General features: G+C 40.5%; 1 protein-coding gene across 1 annotated transcript in view; it reads right to left on the reverse strand.

Moving 5' to 3' along the window:
• The window catches only part of UQCC1 (ubiquinol-cytochrome c reductase complex assembly factor 1), a 107,286-nt gene that overhangs the window by 6,511 nt on the left and 83,413 nt on the right, over positions 1-17,362 (reverse strand). The window contains exon 8 of the mRNA XM_084888614.1: positions 5,737-5,814. Coding sequence (XP_084744740.1) covers positions 5,737-5,814 — 78 coding nt within the window. The remainder of the gene's footprint in view (positions 1-5,736; positions 5,815-17,362) is intronic.

The raw sequence follows: 17,362 nt of genomic DNA on the forward strand, positions 1-17,362 counted from the left end.
TCTGAGAGAGTATAAATTTCAAACCAAGGAAGCAGGAAAAAAGGGTGTCTTGGAACCAAATACTAAGTTGCATAGCAATTCTTTCACAATCTACTAGGGCACCTACCTGTTTTCCCTACAATGCAAAAAAAAAAAAAGCACCCTTCAGGAAATAGAGATACCTAGGTTCTCAACCTTCCTAATGAACATAATGTCGTAATGTAAATATCTGTGTTTTCCGATGGTCTTAGGCTCTACAGCAGCGGTTCTCAACCTGTTGAGAACCGCTAGCAGGGTCGCCTAAGACTATCGGAAAACACAGATATTTATTTCATTTTATTTATTTATTTTTAATATATTTTATTGATTTTACAGAGAGGAATTGAGAGGGACAGAGTTAGAAACGTCGATGAGAGAGAAACACCGATCAGCTGCCTCCTGCACACCCCCCCACCAGGGATGTGCCCGCAACCAAGGTACATGCCCTTGACCAGAATCGAACCCAGGACCCTTCAGTACGCAGGCCAACACTCTATCCACTGAGCCAAACCGGGTCCCAGCGGAAAACACAGATATTTACATTACGATTCAAAGCAGTAGCAAAATTACAGTTATGAAGTAGCAACGAAAATAATTTTATGGTTGGGGGTCACCACAACATGAGGATCTGTATTTAAGGGTCTCGGCATTAAGAAGGTTGAAAACCACTGGTCTAGAGTAACTGAGAGGAAGCCAAAAGGGACTCCCTGGCTCATGGGGGCTCTGGTGATAATTAAGGGTTTAAAGTAGAAGAGTCTCACTCAATGAAGACTGATTTGACACCATGTTGTGCTTAGCTTGATGCTAGGAACACAGAATCACAGCAATATGGTCTTACTCATAGGCAGCTTGCAATCTAGTTGAAGGAACAAAGCTAGTGCATATCAAAACAGGCTTAAATCCTGGAGAAGAAGCAAATGCTAATCTGTACAGGGAGACTCTGAGGTATACTCAGTTCATGGCTGGCTCCCATTCTTTTTTTTAAAAATATATATTTTATTGATTTTTTACAGAGAGGAAGAGAGAGGGATAGAGAGTTAGAAACATTGATGAGAGAGAATCATCGATCAGCTGCCTCCTGCACAGCCCCCACTGGGGACATGCCCACAACCAAGGTACATGCCCCTGCCCGGAATTGAACCCGGGACCCTTCAGTCCGCAGGCCGCCGCTCTATCCACTGAGCCAAACCGGTCCCGGCAGGCTCCCATTCTTGAGTCAGTTTCTATGACAACTCTTCAGAGACCTCCCCACACCAAGCACATTTCCCCTGTTATTCTCTGTCACTGCACTCTATTTTACTGCCTATCTCCTCTTTGATAATGGGGAGATAGGCAGTAAACTAAGTGGGAAAGAACCAGGCTATGTTTGTTTTATTCACCAATATATTCCCAGTGGAACACATGCTAGGCATAAATAAATACCTGTTAAATTGATAGATGGATGGTGAAATTCAGAGTAAGAGATAGAGATCTAGAGAGGTCAGGGAAAGCTTTGTGGAGAAAGGGGCCTTTAGGAATGGAGAGTATTTGGAGACCTACAAGACATTCTAACTTGTATGCATGCATATAAGCATAACCAATGGACGCAAAATACTGGTGGGTGAGGGCATGTATGGGGGTAGCGTTGGGGGGGGGGGCAATGGTAAGGTATGTACATGTATAATAAAAAAAATGGGGGGGGGGGAGAAAGATATTCTAAGCATGAGAGGATAATTTTCGTTTACTAAACATTTATGGAGGGCATTTCCTAAAAGGTGCCAGGCCTTGAACTGGGCCTGCAAGGGCAAAGCTGACAGACTGAGCTACTATCCCCTACACCTGATTGTCCAGAAGAGCCTCAATCAGATACAGCATGTGTGTGGGGCAGTGAGGCAAATGGCGTCACTTGGGAAGAAGGCTACACATCAACAGGAAATGAGAGATAAATGTAGACATGTCATAATTAGGATGGTTTACAAAAGGCCTGAAGGTCCTCGAACCTAACATAGTAGCAAACAGGATGGTTCGAAAGTGTCCAGGGTGGGGCACAATCCCAGCAAGAGTCTAGGGAAAGGTGCTGTAGTACAACACTGTCCACTGAGATTTCTGTGATGATGGAAATGCTTTACTGCTGCACTGTCACTACAGGAGCCACATACAGTTACTGAGCACCTGAAATATAACTAGTGCAACTGAGGAACTGAGTTTTTAATTTATTTATTTTTTTAAGTACGTTTCTATTGATTTCAGAGAGAAGACGGGAGAGGGCGAGAGAGATAGAAACATCAATAAGAGAGAATCATTGATCAGCTGCCTCCTGCACTCGCCCCCTTCTGGGGGTGGAGCCCACAACCTGGCACTGACTGGGAATCAAACCGTGACCTCCTGGTTCAGAGGTTGACGCTCAACTAATGAACCACACCAGCTGGATTTAATTTTATTTTAATTAATTTAAATCAAAATAGCCACGTGGGGCCAGCTTGTGTGGCACATGTCCCAGTTGCCAATGCTGCAACATATTGCTTGCAGCTTGTTAGCAATGCAGAATCTCAGGCCTCACCCTAGACTTGCAGAATCTGAATATTACCTAGGTCTCCAGGTGATTTGCATGCACATTAAAATGTAAGAAAGACCGTCCTAGAATTTCATATTAAAATTACTTAGGGAAATTTTATATGCCAACTTACATCAGTTAAATCAGAATTTTTGGAGGGTAGGGCACAAATATTGGTATTTCTAAAAAATGTCCCAGGTAATTAGTATATTTCCCAAACATTCCCATTTTTAAAAGTCACCTGGGGTACTTGTTGAAATACCAGGCCCCACTTCAATTGAACTGGAATCTTCAAAGAGGTGCTCAAAAATCAAAATTTAAAAGCACCCAGGTAACTCTTGTGACCAGGCATGTTTGTAAGATGACCCTTCTAGGATGGCGTGGGATGGGGACAGAGAAGTGATGCAATTCAGAACACATCTGTTAATATTGGTGAAAGAAATCAAATGAGCCACATGCTATAAAGACTTCAAACAATGCCAACAGAAATAATTATATTTCTTCAACTCTTTTTTGGTTAATCCTCATCCAAGGACATTTTCCCATTGATTTTTAGAGTTAGAAAAGAGGGGGAGAGACAGAAAGAGAACAAGATCGATATAGAGATACATTGATTGATTGCCTCCCATAAAAACCCTGACCCGGGCTAGGGATTGAGCCTGCAACCGAGGTACATGCTCTTGACTAGAATTGAACCTGCGAGCCTTCAGTCTGTAGGCCAATGCTCTATCCACTATGCCAAACCGGCCAGGGCTATATTTTTTCAATTCTAAGCTTCATTCTTTTATATACTGTAAAATTTCAGAAATCAGAATGTATCTGATTTAACAACTAATGTGTAGATTCAAGAATGTTTCTCAACTCCCATCTCACTCCCAGAAAGTTCATGTTAAGCCGAGGCCGGTTTGGCTCAGTGGATAGAGGATCGGCCTGGGGACTGAAGGGTCCTGGGTTTGACTCTGGTCAGGGGCATGTGCCTTGGTTGCGGGCACATCCCCAGTGGGGGGTGTGCAGGAGGCAGCTGATCGATGTTTCTTTCTCGTTGATGTTTCTGGCTCTCTATCCCTCTCTCTTCCTCTCTGTAAAGGACCAATAAAATATATTAATTAAAAAAAAAAAAAAAGCCAAAGCCTGTTTGGCTCAGTGGATAGTGCGTCGGTCTGCGGACTGAAAGGTCCCAGGTTCGATTTCGGTCAAGGGCATGTGCCTTGGTTGTGGGCACATCCCCGGTAGGGGGTGTGCAAGAGGCAGCTGGTTGATGTTTCTCTCTCATCGACGTTTCTAGCTCTCTATCCCTCTCCCTTCCTCTCTGTAAAATATCAATAAAATATATATTTTTTTAAAAAGTTCATGTTAAATTAATGGTGTGTGTGGTATGCAATCTAAATTGCTCTTATAATTGGATACTCTGGTGGATTGGGAACCAGGAAACCTCCATCTTAACTAGTCCTATGACCCTACACAAGTCACTTACTAAATTTTTTATAAGCTTCTCTCCTGGCTTTAATTATTATCTTTAGGCTGGCAACATTTCCTCCACCCTGAACTCTAGTTTCTTACTTTCGTCCTTTTATGCATTTCCTCCCTTCCTTACTCTTCACCTACCCTATGCCAAGCGCCATGCTAGCCAATAGAAACACAAACACAGCAGACACTGCCACTACCCAGAAGAAATCCCCATCTAGGATGACAGTTAATATTAATGTATAAGGGCTGTGTAGTCCAGGGAGGGCAGAATGGCTGAGCCTGAAGAAGTTCTGGGACCGTTTCCCAAAAGGGGTGATACTTACATTAAATCTGGAGGTAACCACAAAATGAGCATAAAATAATAAAAGCACATGGTTTATTAAAATAGATGAGATATGATGAGTCCTGGTGATGTGCACACAGGTATTCATTACACCATTCTTTTAACTTTCTTATGCTTGAAATTTCCATAATAAGAGGGGGGAAAGATGAGACAGATGCTACAACATGGATGAGCCTTAAAGACATTATGCTAAGTGAAATAAACCAGACACCAAGGACAAAAACTGTATGATTCCACTTATATAAGGTATTTAGAATAGTCAGCATTATAGAGACAGAAAGCAGGGGCTGGGGGAGGGGAGAAAGGGAGAACAGTGCTTCATGGGCACGGAGTTTCAGTTCGGGTAGATGGAAAAAGTTCAGGAGCTGGATAGTGGTGATTGTTACTAAAAAATGTGAATGTACTTAATATGACTAAAATGTACACTTTAAAATGATTAAATTTTTATGCTGTGTATATTTTATAATAAAAAAATGAGATAGCCGAAACCGGTTTGGCTCAGTGGATAGAGTGTCGGCCTGTGGACTGAAGGTCCCAGGTTCAATTCCAGTTAAGGGCATGTACCTGGGTTGTGGGCACATCCCCAGTAGGGGGTGTGCAGGAGGCAGCTGATCGATGTTTCTCTCATAGATATTTCTAACTCTCTATCCCTCTCCCTTCCTCTCTGTAAAAAATCAATAAAATATATTAAAAAAAAGAAAAAAGAAAAAAAATGAGATATCCTCGGGTGAAGATTAAAACAAACAAAAGAGATATATCTAAATGTTCTGATGTGGAAGAATCCCCAAGATCTAAAATGAAAAAAGCAAGTTGCAGAACATGTGTATTTACATAAAGAAAATAAATAGATGGTGCTGTGTATGCCCAGATAAGGTCTGGAAGAACACCCAACAGACTATTAACAAAGTTTCCTCTGGGCAGGAAGTGGGCAGGACAGGACAGGGGCCTTTTATTTTCTACTTCAAACACTTAAGTACAGTTTCATTAATTTTCAAAATGAGTATGTATTGCTTTTATAATTAAAGACAAAAAAAGTGTGCTATTTGTCTGGCAGATGGTACTGTTTACATGTGTATGTCTTCCTCTCTCAGGGAGCACCTGGGGCTGGGAAAGTGACTGATTTGCCTTTGTCCCTCCAACCAGTTCCCTACAGGCACTCAATAAATGCTGACTGGTTGAATGATTTGCCCATATTAAAAGGAGTTCTCTTTCCCAAGCACAGGCAAACTAGGGCACTTAGTTGCCAGTGAAGATGACAAATAAACACTAAGCCATGGTGGCAGGCAGTGACATCCCCTGAAGCTTTGCTGGGAGGCTCTCGTCACAAGCATTTGTTGGGGAAGGCCACTGTTCTAAGACTTCGCCATGATCTTACCTCGTCATATCCCAAGATTGCTGCATAGAAATTATTTGTCAGAATCATCATGCTCTTCTTCAGGATATAGGGATTGACCTGTAAGAAACAAAATTGCAAGAACAAAGGGTATGAAAAAAAGGGAACAAACTAAAAAGTAGGATCTTTGGCTTTTAGCTGTCACACACTCTTAAGACAAAGAGAGAGGGTCAAAATGCCAGTTCATCCCCATTTCCCTGATCTGTCAAGGATTTCCCCCAGTTTGACAGCTTATTTTAAGGTTTCAATGCCAAATTACACAAAGCAGTAAGTTGTTTTAATGAACTGAGCCCCAATTGAACACAAAGTAGAAGAAATAGTTTCCTCACTGGAGGAGCAGAGTCTAGTATTGGAAAACAGACATCTAAAAACTACAGTTGACCCTTGAACAACATGGGTATGAACTGTGTGGGTCCACTTACACATGGATTTTCCCCCAATAACAACCTATACTGTTTTCCATCCATAGTTGGGAGTCCATGGATTAGGAGGGCCAACTGTATATACTGATCTACACTACTTTATCTATTTATTTTTAATATATATTTTAATCAATTTTAGAGAGGAAGGGAGAGGAAGAGAGAGATAGAAACATCAATCATGAGAGAGAATCGCTGATGGGTTACCTCCTGTATGCTCCACATTGGAGATTGAGCCTGCAACCTGAGCATGTGCCCTGACCAGGAATCGAATTGTGACCTCCTGGTTCATAGGCAGATGCTCAACCACTGAGCCACCATGGCCGGGTGATCTATACCACCGTACATAGAGGTCTTAAGCATCCATGGATCTTGGTATCCACAGAGGGTACTAGAACCAATCCCCCATAGATACTGAGGGTCGTTTTGGGGGAGTTAAAAGTTATACATGGATTTTGAACTGTGCAGGTTGTTCAAGGATCAACTATAATTACTTGCAATGTGTTGTCTCAAATTCTATTCCAAATGTGGTGAGCCATAAATGAATTTTGGTACAAATGATCTCTGCTTGGGGGACTGGGAAAGAGTTCTCTTCACACTTACGTGGACCTCAGAGGAGGAATCTGACAGAAGAGAGGAAGGGGGAGAAGAGATGACATTCTAGACAGAGGGAATAAGGTGTGCAAAGGTGGTAAGGCAGGTAAAAATTTAGGGAGTACCAAGAGGGGTAAATGGGCAGGAACACTGGTAAGATCTGTTGGGTTCAGATTAGGAAATGTCTTAAGGACCACTCAAAAGAGCTTGTTGTGGTAAAAGGACAAAAGAAGGAAGTGACAGATGTGGGAACAGGAAAGAAAGAGGCAGGACTATGAGATGTTGAGGAGAAAGAGGGGACTCTGAGGCCATGGACAAGAGGAGAAAATAAGATGGACTAAAATAGTAAGACTGTTAATGTTAAGAGGATATTCTAGAAATGCAATCCAGTGAGACCACTGAGACCCTGGTAGGATTCCTTCCAGAGAATGGCGAGGAGGACCTTCAGAGCCTAGAGCACAGTACACTGAACGCCTTTCAGAGGGCAAAACTTTCACCTTCAAACCTCCAGGAATATGCTCGAGGGCAGGATCCAGCTTTCATTCCTCTCTAGAATCCCAGCAGAAAGTCGGGTGTAATGTGTTATGTGTAGTAAGGACTTGTTAATTATTTAAGCTGACAGGTTATTTGGAGCTTTATATGGAGAGTAAGATTTGTGCTTAACAACCTGACAATGACCATGCTACCATCCTCTTTTCCGTTTAGTGAATACTGGTTAAGGACCAGGTGCTTTATGGACATCATCTCCTCTAATCATCATGGGAACTCAGAGAGGCAGATGTGCTGTAGTCATGTTTGTATAGACACAGAAAACTGAGATCCAGTCAGGTGAAGTGACTTGCCCTAGATCCCACAGCAAATTAGTGACAAAGCTGAGATCAGCATCCAGGCCAGTCTGACTCCAAAATCTATGAGCCTTACGTTCCATCAGGTTACTGCCTTCAGGAGGATAATTTTACTTTGGATCATAAATTAAAGACTGAGTGACTTAATCCTGTGGTTTATAACTGGTCTCTGAAGAAGGGCAGAAAAGAGTAGTGAAGGATGTAGTCATAAAACCTGAGTTCAAGTAATAATTCTGCTATGTACGTAGTTTGTGATCTTGGGTAAGTCAAGTAACCTCTGAATCTATTTCCTTGTCTTTTAAATGTCCTACATACAGACGCTGGTGTGAAGAGCAAATGAATTAGCATGTATTCATTCACTAATGCAACAATGTATGCTGAAAGCCTTAGTAAGTTGTTAAGTGCTCTGCAACTTAAAGGAATTATGAGTAATACCTTTGGTTTGTTTGTATAAAACTAAAATCAGTTCCTATACTTTATAGTTATGAATAATGTTCAAAAAGGAAGAGAGAACCATGAAGCTAAAGACTGGAAAATGTGAAATTGGACGCAGGCAGATAGTATAATCCATGACCTTTTTCACCCCACCTTCAACCCAGGCCAAATAAACCATCCATCTCTGTGTTCCCAGAGCTCTCTGTTCACACTTCTCCCTCTGGATACATAACATGGTTTAAACTGCTTAAGTACCTGTCTCTCCCACTAGTCTGTGAGCTATTCAGGGGTCATAAGGAACTCTGATTAATCTCAGCAAGCCCATCACCCAGTCCAGAGCCTGGCCCAGAGCAGGATTTAAGACGGGCATGCTGATGACTGAATCCTTACAAGGGCCTGAATGCCTCGCATAACATGGTCTATCCAATGATACCCATTTATTTGTTTCTGAAATGTCATAAACATTTGCTGCCAAACTTCTACTGCACCATCTTCTAAAATGGGCTGCAGTGAAAGGAGTCAAGAAATAGGCCATAGCTCGAGTTAATGAGAGGTTGGGACTACAAACCCAGACCCGTTGATATTATACTATTGTGGGGTTCTCTCTACTCCCATACTACAGCTGTTCTCCTAATTGTGCAAGAAATACATGATCCATAAACAAATGTTGGAGCTGTCAAACATGCAGGCAGGAGCATCTCTCAGAGGTAAACATTCACTGAACATGCTCACAAAACTGGCTTATGTGTGGCATCACACCAGTAGGCTTTGAGCTGGAAGGGCCCTCAGAAACCACCTAGCTCAATCCCTTTGAAAAAATGGTAAACTGAAACCCCAAAAGAAGACAACTGTCCAAGGTCACACATCAGGTTAGTGTTAGAGGCAGAACTGGAACCTGATTTCTGGAGTGCTTTTCCTATCTCACCGAATGCAGGGCTTTTCCAGAGATCACCAACACATTAATCTGCAAACCTCAGTTCTGCTTTTCAGCAAGGTCTATATTTACATATGAACACACTTTCTTCTCTTGGGATGCACCTGCATTCTGGCTGGCTACTGCCTAGCAAGAGTGGATAGCAGGAGTGCAATTCCTTATTAGCAAGGCTCTTCTACCTCCTTGTCCTATATTCTAACGCCAGTGTTTTGTAAACTCCTCTTCCCCTCACCTCTAGCTGAGAAATGGCGAGCAGCCACAGCTAGAAATGGTTTTCAGATATCATCACCCAGGCTGGATTAGGTCATGAAAAGGTCCCTTCCTGGAAGAGGGTGGAAGCTCAATCTGTGCAGATACATGATATGCAGGCAACAGGTGAGCATAAGTGAGAACAGCTTCCTGATTACTAGACTCACCCCACTGGGCCCTTCTAGCCAAGGGGACCTGGACATTCCCTCTGGTGAATCTCTGTTGGGATATTATTATCTCATTTAAGCTTGTTTGCTGGTGTGCAGGTTCTGTGTCCCCATTGCCAGATCATCCTACATGGAGCACCCTGTCCATGAATACACAGACAGAGAAACTCCTCCCAGATAGCATTGGGACATTTTCTTATTAAACTCTTATCCTTTTCATAATGCTTTACTTTTTATAAAAAACCATATATATAGCACCACCACAAGGAAAAAGTTCCTTTTATATCAGTTTACTCATATTTTCCCATTTATTTAAGCTATTAAAATTCATGCAGATATTTTATAAGCCATCAGGATTTGGTGACTGGTATTACTGAATGTTTAATAATAAACTAAACAGAAGAAATCAGAGGGTTAAATGATGACTGCAATTCCTGTAATGACTTAATTAAATTTTTATTGAGTACATAAACTATGATGTCATTTCTAGCCAACCATGAGTGTGCCTTCCCAGCATGTCACAGGGTGGGAGCACTCAATAGGAGGCTCTGCTAAATGAGCAGCAAGTCTCAGCTGAAATGGGGAGGGGAGCAAGGCTCATGTAACACACTCAATAAATTATCCGTTCATTTTTAAACAAAGTCCATGAGTTATAATATATTTGCCATGCACTTTTTATGACATAATAAAAATGTTACCTTAAGGATTACTTAACACATACTACAAATGTTATAGCAGAGGCAGGCACAAGGGGCAAAGAAAACAAACATGAGCAGGCCAGAGACGGGTCCTGGAGTTTACATCCTGGGGGAATAACATAGTATATTAAAAAGGGAATGCAAAAAAGGGAGAGGGATGCAAGAGTTCAGGGTTACTAATCAGCAGATTAATGAATGAGACAACCAACAGGGAGCAAAAGTAAAGCAATACTGAATCTTTCAAGGCACATGTTTAATTAACGTAGTATTCTCAAGGAGGAATATTAGCTGTAAAGAGATGCCAGTTCATTTGAGGCAATTTTCTGCCCTCTTTCCCCCTTTTGCTCTTGCTGCTCTTAAATACGTTTATTTCATTGCTAACAGAGAAACCAGATTATGTGGATGGGGGACTGATGGAAGATTCAGTTTAAACTCCTCCAAAAGCTCTACAAGGTTCTTTGTGATCTGTTCTTGGTAGTCTTCCCTGCCTCACCTCCTCCCATGTTCCCACTTTTAGCTCATCCTTCAGTCAGAGTAAACTATAAGCACTTTACCAAGCATGTCAGGTGTTCTCACAGCCCTTAGCATACTGCTGCTGGGAATCCTCCTTTTTTAATTCACTGGGATGCTAACTCCTTGTCCTTTAAGACTCAGCTTACACACCGAAACCGGTTTGGCTCAGTGGGTAGAGCATCGGCCTGCAGACTCAAAGGTCCCAGGTTCGATTCCAGTCAAGGGCATGTACCTTGGTTGCGGGCACATCCCCAGTAGGGGGTGTGCAAGAGGCAGCTGATCGATGTTCACATTGATGTTTCTAACTCTCTATCCTTCTCTCTTCCTCTCTGTAAAATATCAATAAAATATTTTTTTTAAAAAAAGACTCAGCTTACAAATTATATGTTCTCATAAACCACTTTTCTCCCCAATCTGAGGTGCCACAAAAGTGATTTGAGTCCAGAAACAGGTCCCATAATTCATTATTTAGCATGTGTCAAGAACTACACTAAGGGCTTTATATGAATGTATGAGCTCACTTAATCCTTCCCAACAACTCTATGAGATGGATACTGTTACTATCTCCACTTTAGAGAAAAGGAAACAGGTCTGAGAAAGGTTAAGGTCATATGGCCAGGAAACAGTGGGTCAAGATTAAAATACACAGCATAGCCAGGACCGGTTTGGCTCAGTGGATAGAGCGTCGGTCTGGGGACTGAAAGGTCCCGGGTTCGATTCTGGTCAAGGGCATGTACCTTGGTTGCGGGCACATCCCCAGTGGGGGGTGTGCAAGAGGCTGCTGATCGATGATTCTCTCTCATCGATGTTTCTAACTCTCTATCCCTCTCTCTTCCTCTCTGTGAAAAATCAATAAAATTTAAAATACACAGCATAAGTGGCTGCTCCTTCATATGTTCTACATTTCAGGCTATCTGTAGAGGCAAGGATAAGAAGTGCTAATATGGTTCTGGGTAAACACAACTCATAGAATCCCAATTCCAATGATAACTAGAGATGGGCCAGCAGATGGGTCATCAGTGGCCAATTATTAATACAGCAAACATCTCTAATATAGCTAAGTCCCCTCCTGGAAAAATTTGGGGGGCGGGGGTGGTGGTGGTGAAAGAGATACGGTATGGTAGAGAAAATGAAAAAGGTTGGTGTGAACAACACAAGAACTGATGGCCCAGTTGGTGTGGTTCAGTGGTTGAGTGTCAATCCATGAATCAGGAAGTCACTTGTTTGATTCCTGGTCAGGGCACATGCCCGGGTTGCAGACTCAATCCCAGTAGGAGGCATGCAGGAGGCAGCTGATTTTCTCTCATAGATATTTTTTCTCTCTCTCTTCCTCTTCCTTCCTCTCTCTAAAATAAATAAAAACATATTTTAATGTATCTTTTTTTATTTTATTGATTTTTTACAGAGAGGAAGGGAGAGAGATAGAGAGCTAGAAACGTCAATGAGAGAGAAACATCGACCAGTAGGGGGGGTGCCCGCAACCAACGTACATGCCCCTGACCGGAATCGAACCTGGGACCTTTCAGTCTGCAGACCGACGCTCTACCACTGAGCCAAACCGGTTTCGGCTAAAAACATATTTTAAAAAGAAAAAAAAAATGATGCGCATGAAGGTGAGAATAAGCTGCAAGCTGATAAGATTTTGTTGGGATGAATGAATGATAAATGGTGGCTAGGGTTGTTGACTGAAGCATAAGGAATGTATCAAATTTATCATAAAGCTAAAATTAAGTGCAAATATTGTAGGTCAGGTCTTAGTTGTCTTTCTAGTAGCCAGGAATGCCATCAGCAAAGCTGTTTAGTATCAGCACCACGGGCCACAGTCATTGCATGGCAATAGGCTATCTGCACTCACTGAACATTAGCCAGTCTGTTTAAATTTAATGTTAGAAATTAGCTCAGTGTGCATTATTATATGAGGAACATAGAAACAGGTGAGAAGAGAAAGAAAAGGGACATGGATGGACCAAATACACATGTGTGCATAATAACTTGCTTTATGACGGAGGGTCTTTTAGCAACGATACAAAATACAACAAATGAAATTAGATCTAACTGTGTGTGATATGTGAATCTGTAAATGTGTATACTGAAATGGTACATGGTCAGTGGGCAGAAATGCAGAAGCAATAGCCTTAATTTCTGAATGGTCACCAAGTACAGGAGTCCCTTCCTTAGACTTGGAAAAAAGCCAATCAAGAGACAGTTGTCCTTGAAAATTACAGTCATTTACCAACTTGACAAGGCAGTCAAACACATCCATAAGTCCTCCACAATCACCTTGAAAAGAAGTTGATGTGGTATATTAAGGTCCTGGGAAGATCAAACTACAATATTACACCAATTTAATTTTCTTCTATGTCAGGACATACAGATAAAAGGAAGATATATCTGATAGAATATATCTGATTTCTGATTTTTTTTTATTGTATTCCACATGACAAGTCTCATGCATACTCCAGTTAGATGGGGTCAATATGGCTTGAAAGACTTCCTGTTTTAACAACAGCACCGATGGCACAAAATCCTAAAGGAAACAATTCTGGGGCCTCTACTGAAATCTATCCTGATAACAATTACGATGGTGGAAGTAACAATGAGCATATATCAAATTTGACTTGATAGCTTTCACTTATATGATCTTGTGCCTCATGATCATACCTGGCATGCCAGGAGCTTACACACTAACTGCTACTTTTATCTTGATTTTATAAACAAGGAAACAGAGGCAAAGATGTTAAGTGACTTAACCCAAAGTCACACCCTGCTTGTGACAGTGCTGGGACTTTTATCTCAGACGGCCAGTCCCTAAATCTAGTGTCTTCTCTATACTTCCTACCTTTCTGCTTCTGATGAGTCATATTAGAAATGGAGAGTCACACAAGCAAAAAACTAAAATTACTTATCCCAATATTTTAGAAAACAAGAGTAAAAATCTGAATTGTTGAAAAATTATCCTAGAAACGAGATGAGATTCAATAAGGCAAGTGCACAGTAGCAATAGGATATAAAAGGGTTTGACTAGGTAGACATCATAAAGTCATGATCCTTGATCATGAGCAGATAAGTGAGAAATGTGAAATTATAATCATAATTAAACATATTAAAAGATTTTAAAAAATTGTCTATCCTCTATTATTGTAATAGTCAAGAGTCTATTTTAGCTACCATACTTAAGAATAAACATGAAGAAACCAGAGAAATTTCAATGAAAGGTGTCAGATAGGTGTGGTCACATTGGGTTGGCACTGATTACAAACCAGGGCATTCAAGGTTCTACGCCTGTTCCATGGGTTGGTCTGGTTGTATCCAACATCAGCCTCCATGGGTCAGTAGATCTTAAAGGTACTCTAATACTGTCTCAAGTGAACATCACTCTCTCTGCATCCCTTCCTTCGGGCTGGAACCTACTCCCCAACTTCATATGAGTTGGCAGGCTGCTGATCCTGAAATCCTATCCCCTCTTCACAGAGCCCAAACTAATCTAATCAAACCTAACTTCTGAGTAGAGACATCCAAAGGTAAAAGGCATTTAAAGTTGGATTATCCCAAAGAGACTATACTAAGTTCTATTATAATACTAGGATCCCTAAGCTTCCTTATATCTTTCCTATCTGAGGCCTGTTATTAAACTCTCCTTCCCATTGCGTGATTTTTATTACCCTCCAATACATTCACTTGTTCACTTACTTTAGCAGAAGTCAATCTCTGTTGCTTGCAATCAGTGGATTTACTGTTATTCTTCAATTCAATAAATCCTCTCCATAATAATATAATGACTCGACCTAAAATTTGTTGAATGCCCACCATGTGCCAGCAATTGTATTATCTCTCTAATATTCACAATAATCCTAAAAAGGGGGGTTTGTTATCCTCCTTTATAGAAGAAATATCACCTCATTTTCTGTGAAGTCTTTCAAGTTCTTCAAAGTTTGCTGCTTTTTGCCTTCACATGGTTTTTAATATTTCCACCAGGAAGACTAACTAGTTATTTTAATAAACTGTTTATAGTTTGCACCTCCACTCCCCCACTGCATTAGACTATGAGCTCCTTGAGGGCAAAGATGACACACTGCTCAACACATGTAAAATGAATCAGTATATTATTTCCTGCCATAATTATCTCTTGTAATATTGATGCCCACACATTTTTACAAATTTCAAGAAAGCTACCTGAGTACAAGGATTTGTGAAAGGGTTGAACAAATTTGTGAATGTGCTGCTGCTGTCTTTATGGTTTTCAGACACAACTGTAGCCTGAGGAGGCCCAACACCTGTCCTTGTAGGCTGTCCTCACATGGTTTCTAAAACTCCACAAATCAATCTCTTTCATGAAATAAGCTTCAAGACCACATTTAGTTCTAGTACTACCATCCAATATAGATTTGGAGTCAAAAGACTTATACAGAAGTATGAGTATGAAATAAAAAGGAGTGCTTCTTACTGAACAGAGAAAGAACGTTGAGATTGCAAAGGTAAGAAAACACAAAATGGACAAGTGAGTATTTCTTGGTCACTGGTCTCTCTAACAAGGCAACTAACTCTTTGAAGTGAATAGGTCAAACATTAACAGACTTTTGATCCTTGCCTGCTCTATAACAAATGCTATGGAAGAATAATTGGGAAATTTTCTAAGAAGTGCCTTTCTGTTCATATTTCTAAGTTTAAGAAAGGGCTATGCCCTGCTAACAAGTGCCAGTGCACGAAAGTTTTGGTCAGGCTTTGGTTTTCTGTTGTTAAATACAAGATTTGGAAAGTGAAAACAGTTTATTAGTGGTCACCAATCGCCAATAATCAAGGTAGGACCAATTAGTAAGACAATTAAGTATAAGCAAAGGCTAATGCCATTCATACCTACTAGAATGCCTATAATTTTTTTAAAGGAAAATAAATAATGGCGAGGATGTAGAAAAAAAATGGAACCCTCATGCATTGGCTGAAGAAAATATAAAATGGTATAGCTGCTGTGGAAAATAGTTTGGTGATTTCTCAAAAGGTTAAACATAGATCTACTCTCTGATTGTTCCAGAAATTCCACTCATAAGTATATATACAAAGAATTGATGAGAGGGAAACATTGATCAGCTGCCTCCTGCACACCCCCTACTGGGGATGTGCCCGCAACCAAGATACATGCCCTTGACCAGAATCGAACCTGGGACCCTTCAGTCCTCAGGCCAGTGCTCTATCCACTGAGCCAAACTGGCCACGGCTATATACAAAGAATTGAAAGCTGAGACTGAAACAGATATTTATACATCAATGTTCATAACAGAATCATTTACAATAGCCAAAAGGTAGAAACAACCTAAATGTTTATGAGTAAACAAAATGTGGTAAACATATACAATAAAAGAATTATCCAACCATAAAAATGAATGAATTTCAGATGGACCCTGAAAATATTATGCTTAGAGAAATGTCAGACACAGAAGGACAAATATTGATTCCAATTATAAGTGGTACCTAGAATAGGCAAATTCATAGAGACAAAGTAGAGAAGAGGCTATTGGGACTGGAGAGAGTGAAATGGGGTACAAAGTTTTTGTTAGGAATGATTAAAAAGTTTTGGGGATAGACAGTGGTGATGGTTACATAACATTGTGACTGTATTTAATACCACCAAAATTGTACACCTATAAATGATTAAAATAAATATTACATGTATTTTACCACAATAAAAGAAAATTCTAATCATAAATGGTTCTTCTTCCACAAGTATTTCAATCTGTGACTTAACCATGTACCTGGTATATATATTAAAGCCTCTCTTATATTTACCCTATCTCAGCAATAGTATCATGAAGTAATTTTTGTTCCTTGCTAGACATTGCTTTGTACATGTTCAATAAGTATATATTGAGTACCTACTATTCTATAGACATTGTGGTACATGCTGGAGGTGAAAGATGAATAATACACAGTACCTAGCCCTAACTGGTTTGGCTCAATGGATAGAGTGTCAGCCTGCAGATTCCGGTCAAGGACATGTACCTTGCTTGCGGGTACATACTCAGTAGGGAGTGTGCAGGAGGCAGCTGATCAATGTTTCTCTTTCATAGATGTTTCTAACTCTCTATCCCTCTCCCTTCTCTGTAAAAATTCAATAAAATGTATTTTAAAAAAACAAAAACAAAACCACACACAGTACCTGTCCTCAAGAAGTTTTGAATCTCATGTGAAAGACACACTACATCCAAATGATTAAAACACTTACACACTCTATGTAAAAAATGACAATGGTGAGCCCTAGCTGGTTTGGCTCAGCGGATAAACTGCCAGCCATGGACTGAAGAGTCCCAGGTTCAATTCTGGTCAAGGGCATATGCTTTGGTTGCAGGCTCAATCCCCAGCCCAGGTTGGGGTGCATGCAGGAGGCAACCAATTGATGTGTCTCACTCACATTGATGTTTCTTTCTCTGTCTCTCCCCTTTCCTACCTCTCTCTCGAAAGTCAATGAAAAAAAAAAAAAAAAATATATATATATATATATATATATATATATATATATATATATATATATATATTCCCAGATGAGGATTAACAGAAGAAGAAAAAAAATGGCAATGATGAGTCTGGGCTGAAAGGCTTCAGGGATGAGGCAACACTTATTATACTGGGTATTAAATGGTAAACAGGAATTAGAACTTTTTAAATAGAAAGAATGGTATGTACAAGCCACAGAGAGGTAAACAACGTAGAATTTTTGGAGGAAAATTTGTACATAACCAAGAGCTCATGATGGGAAGAAGCA

This window comes from Pipistrellus hanaki (assembly GCF_964339955.1).
Source record: "Pipistrellus hanaki genome assembly, chromosome: 6".
In the NCBI taxonomy this organism is placed as follows: Eukaryota; Metazoa; Chordata; class Mammalia; order Chiroptera; family Vespertilionidae; genus Pipistrellus; species Pipistrellus hanaki.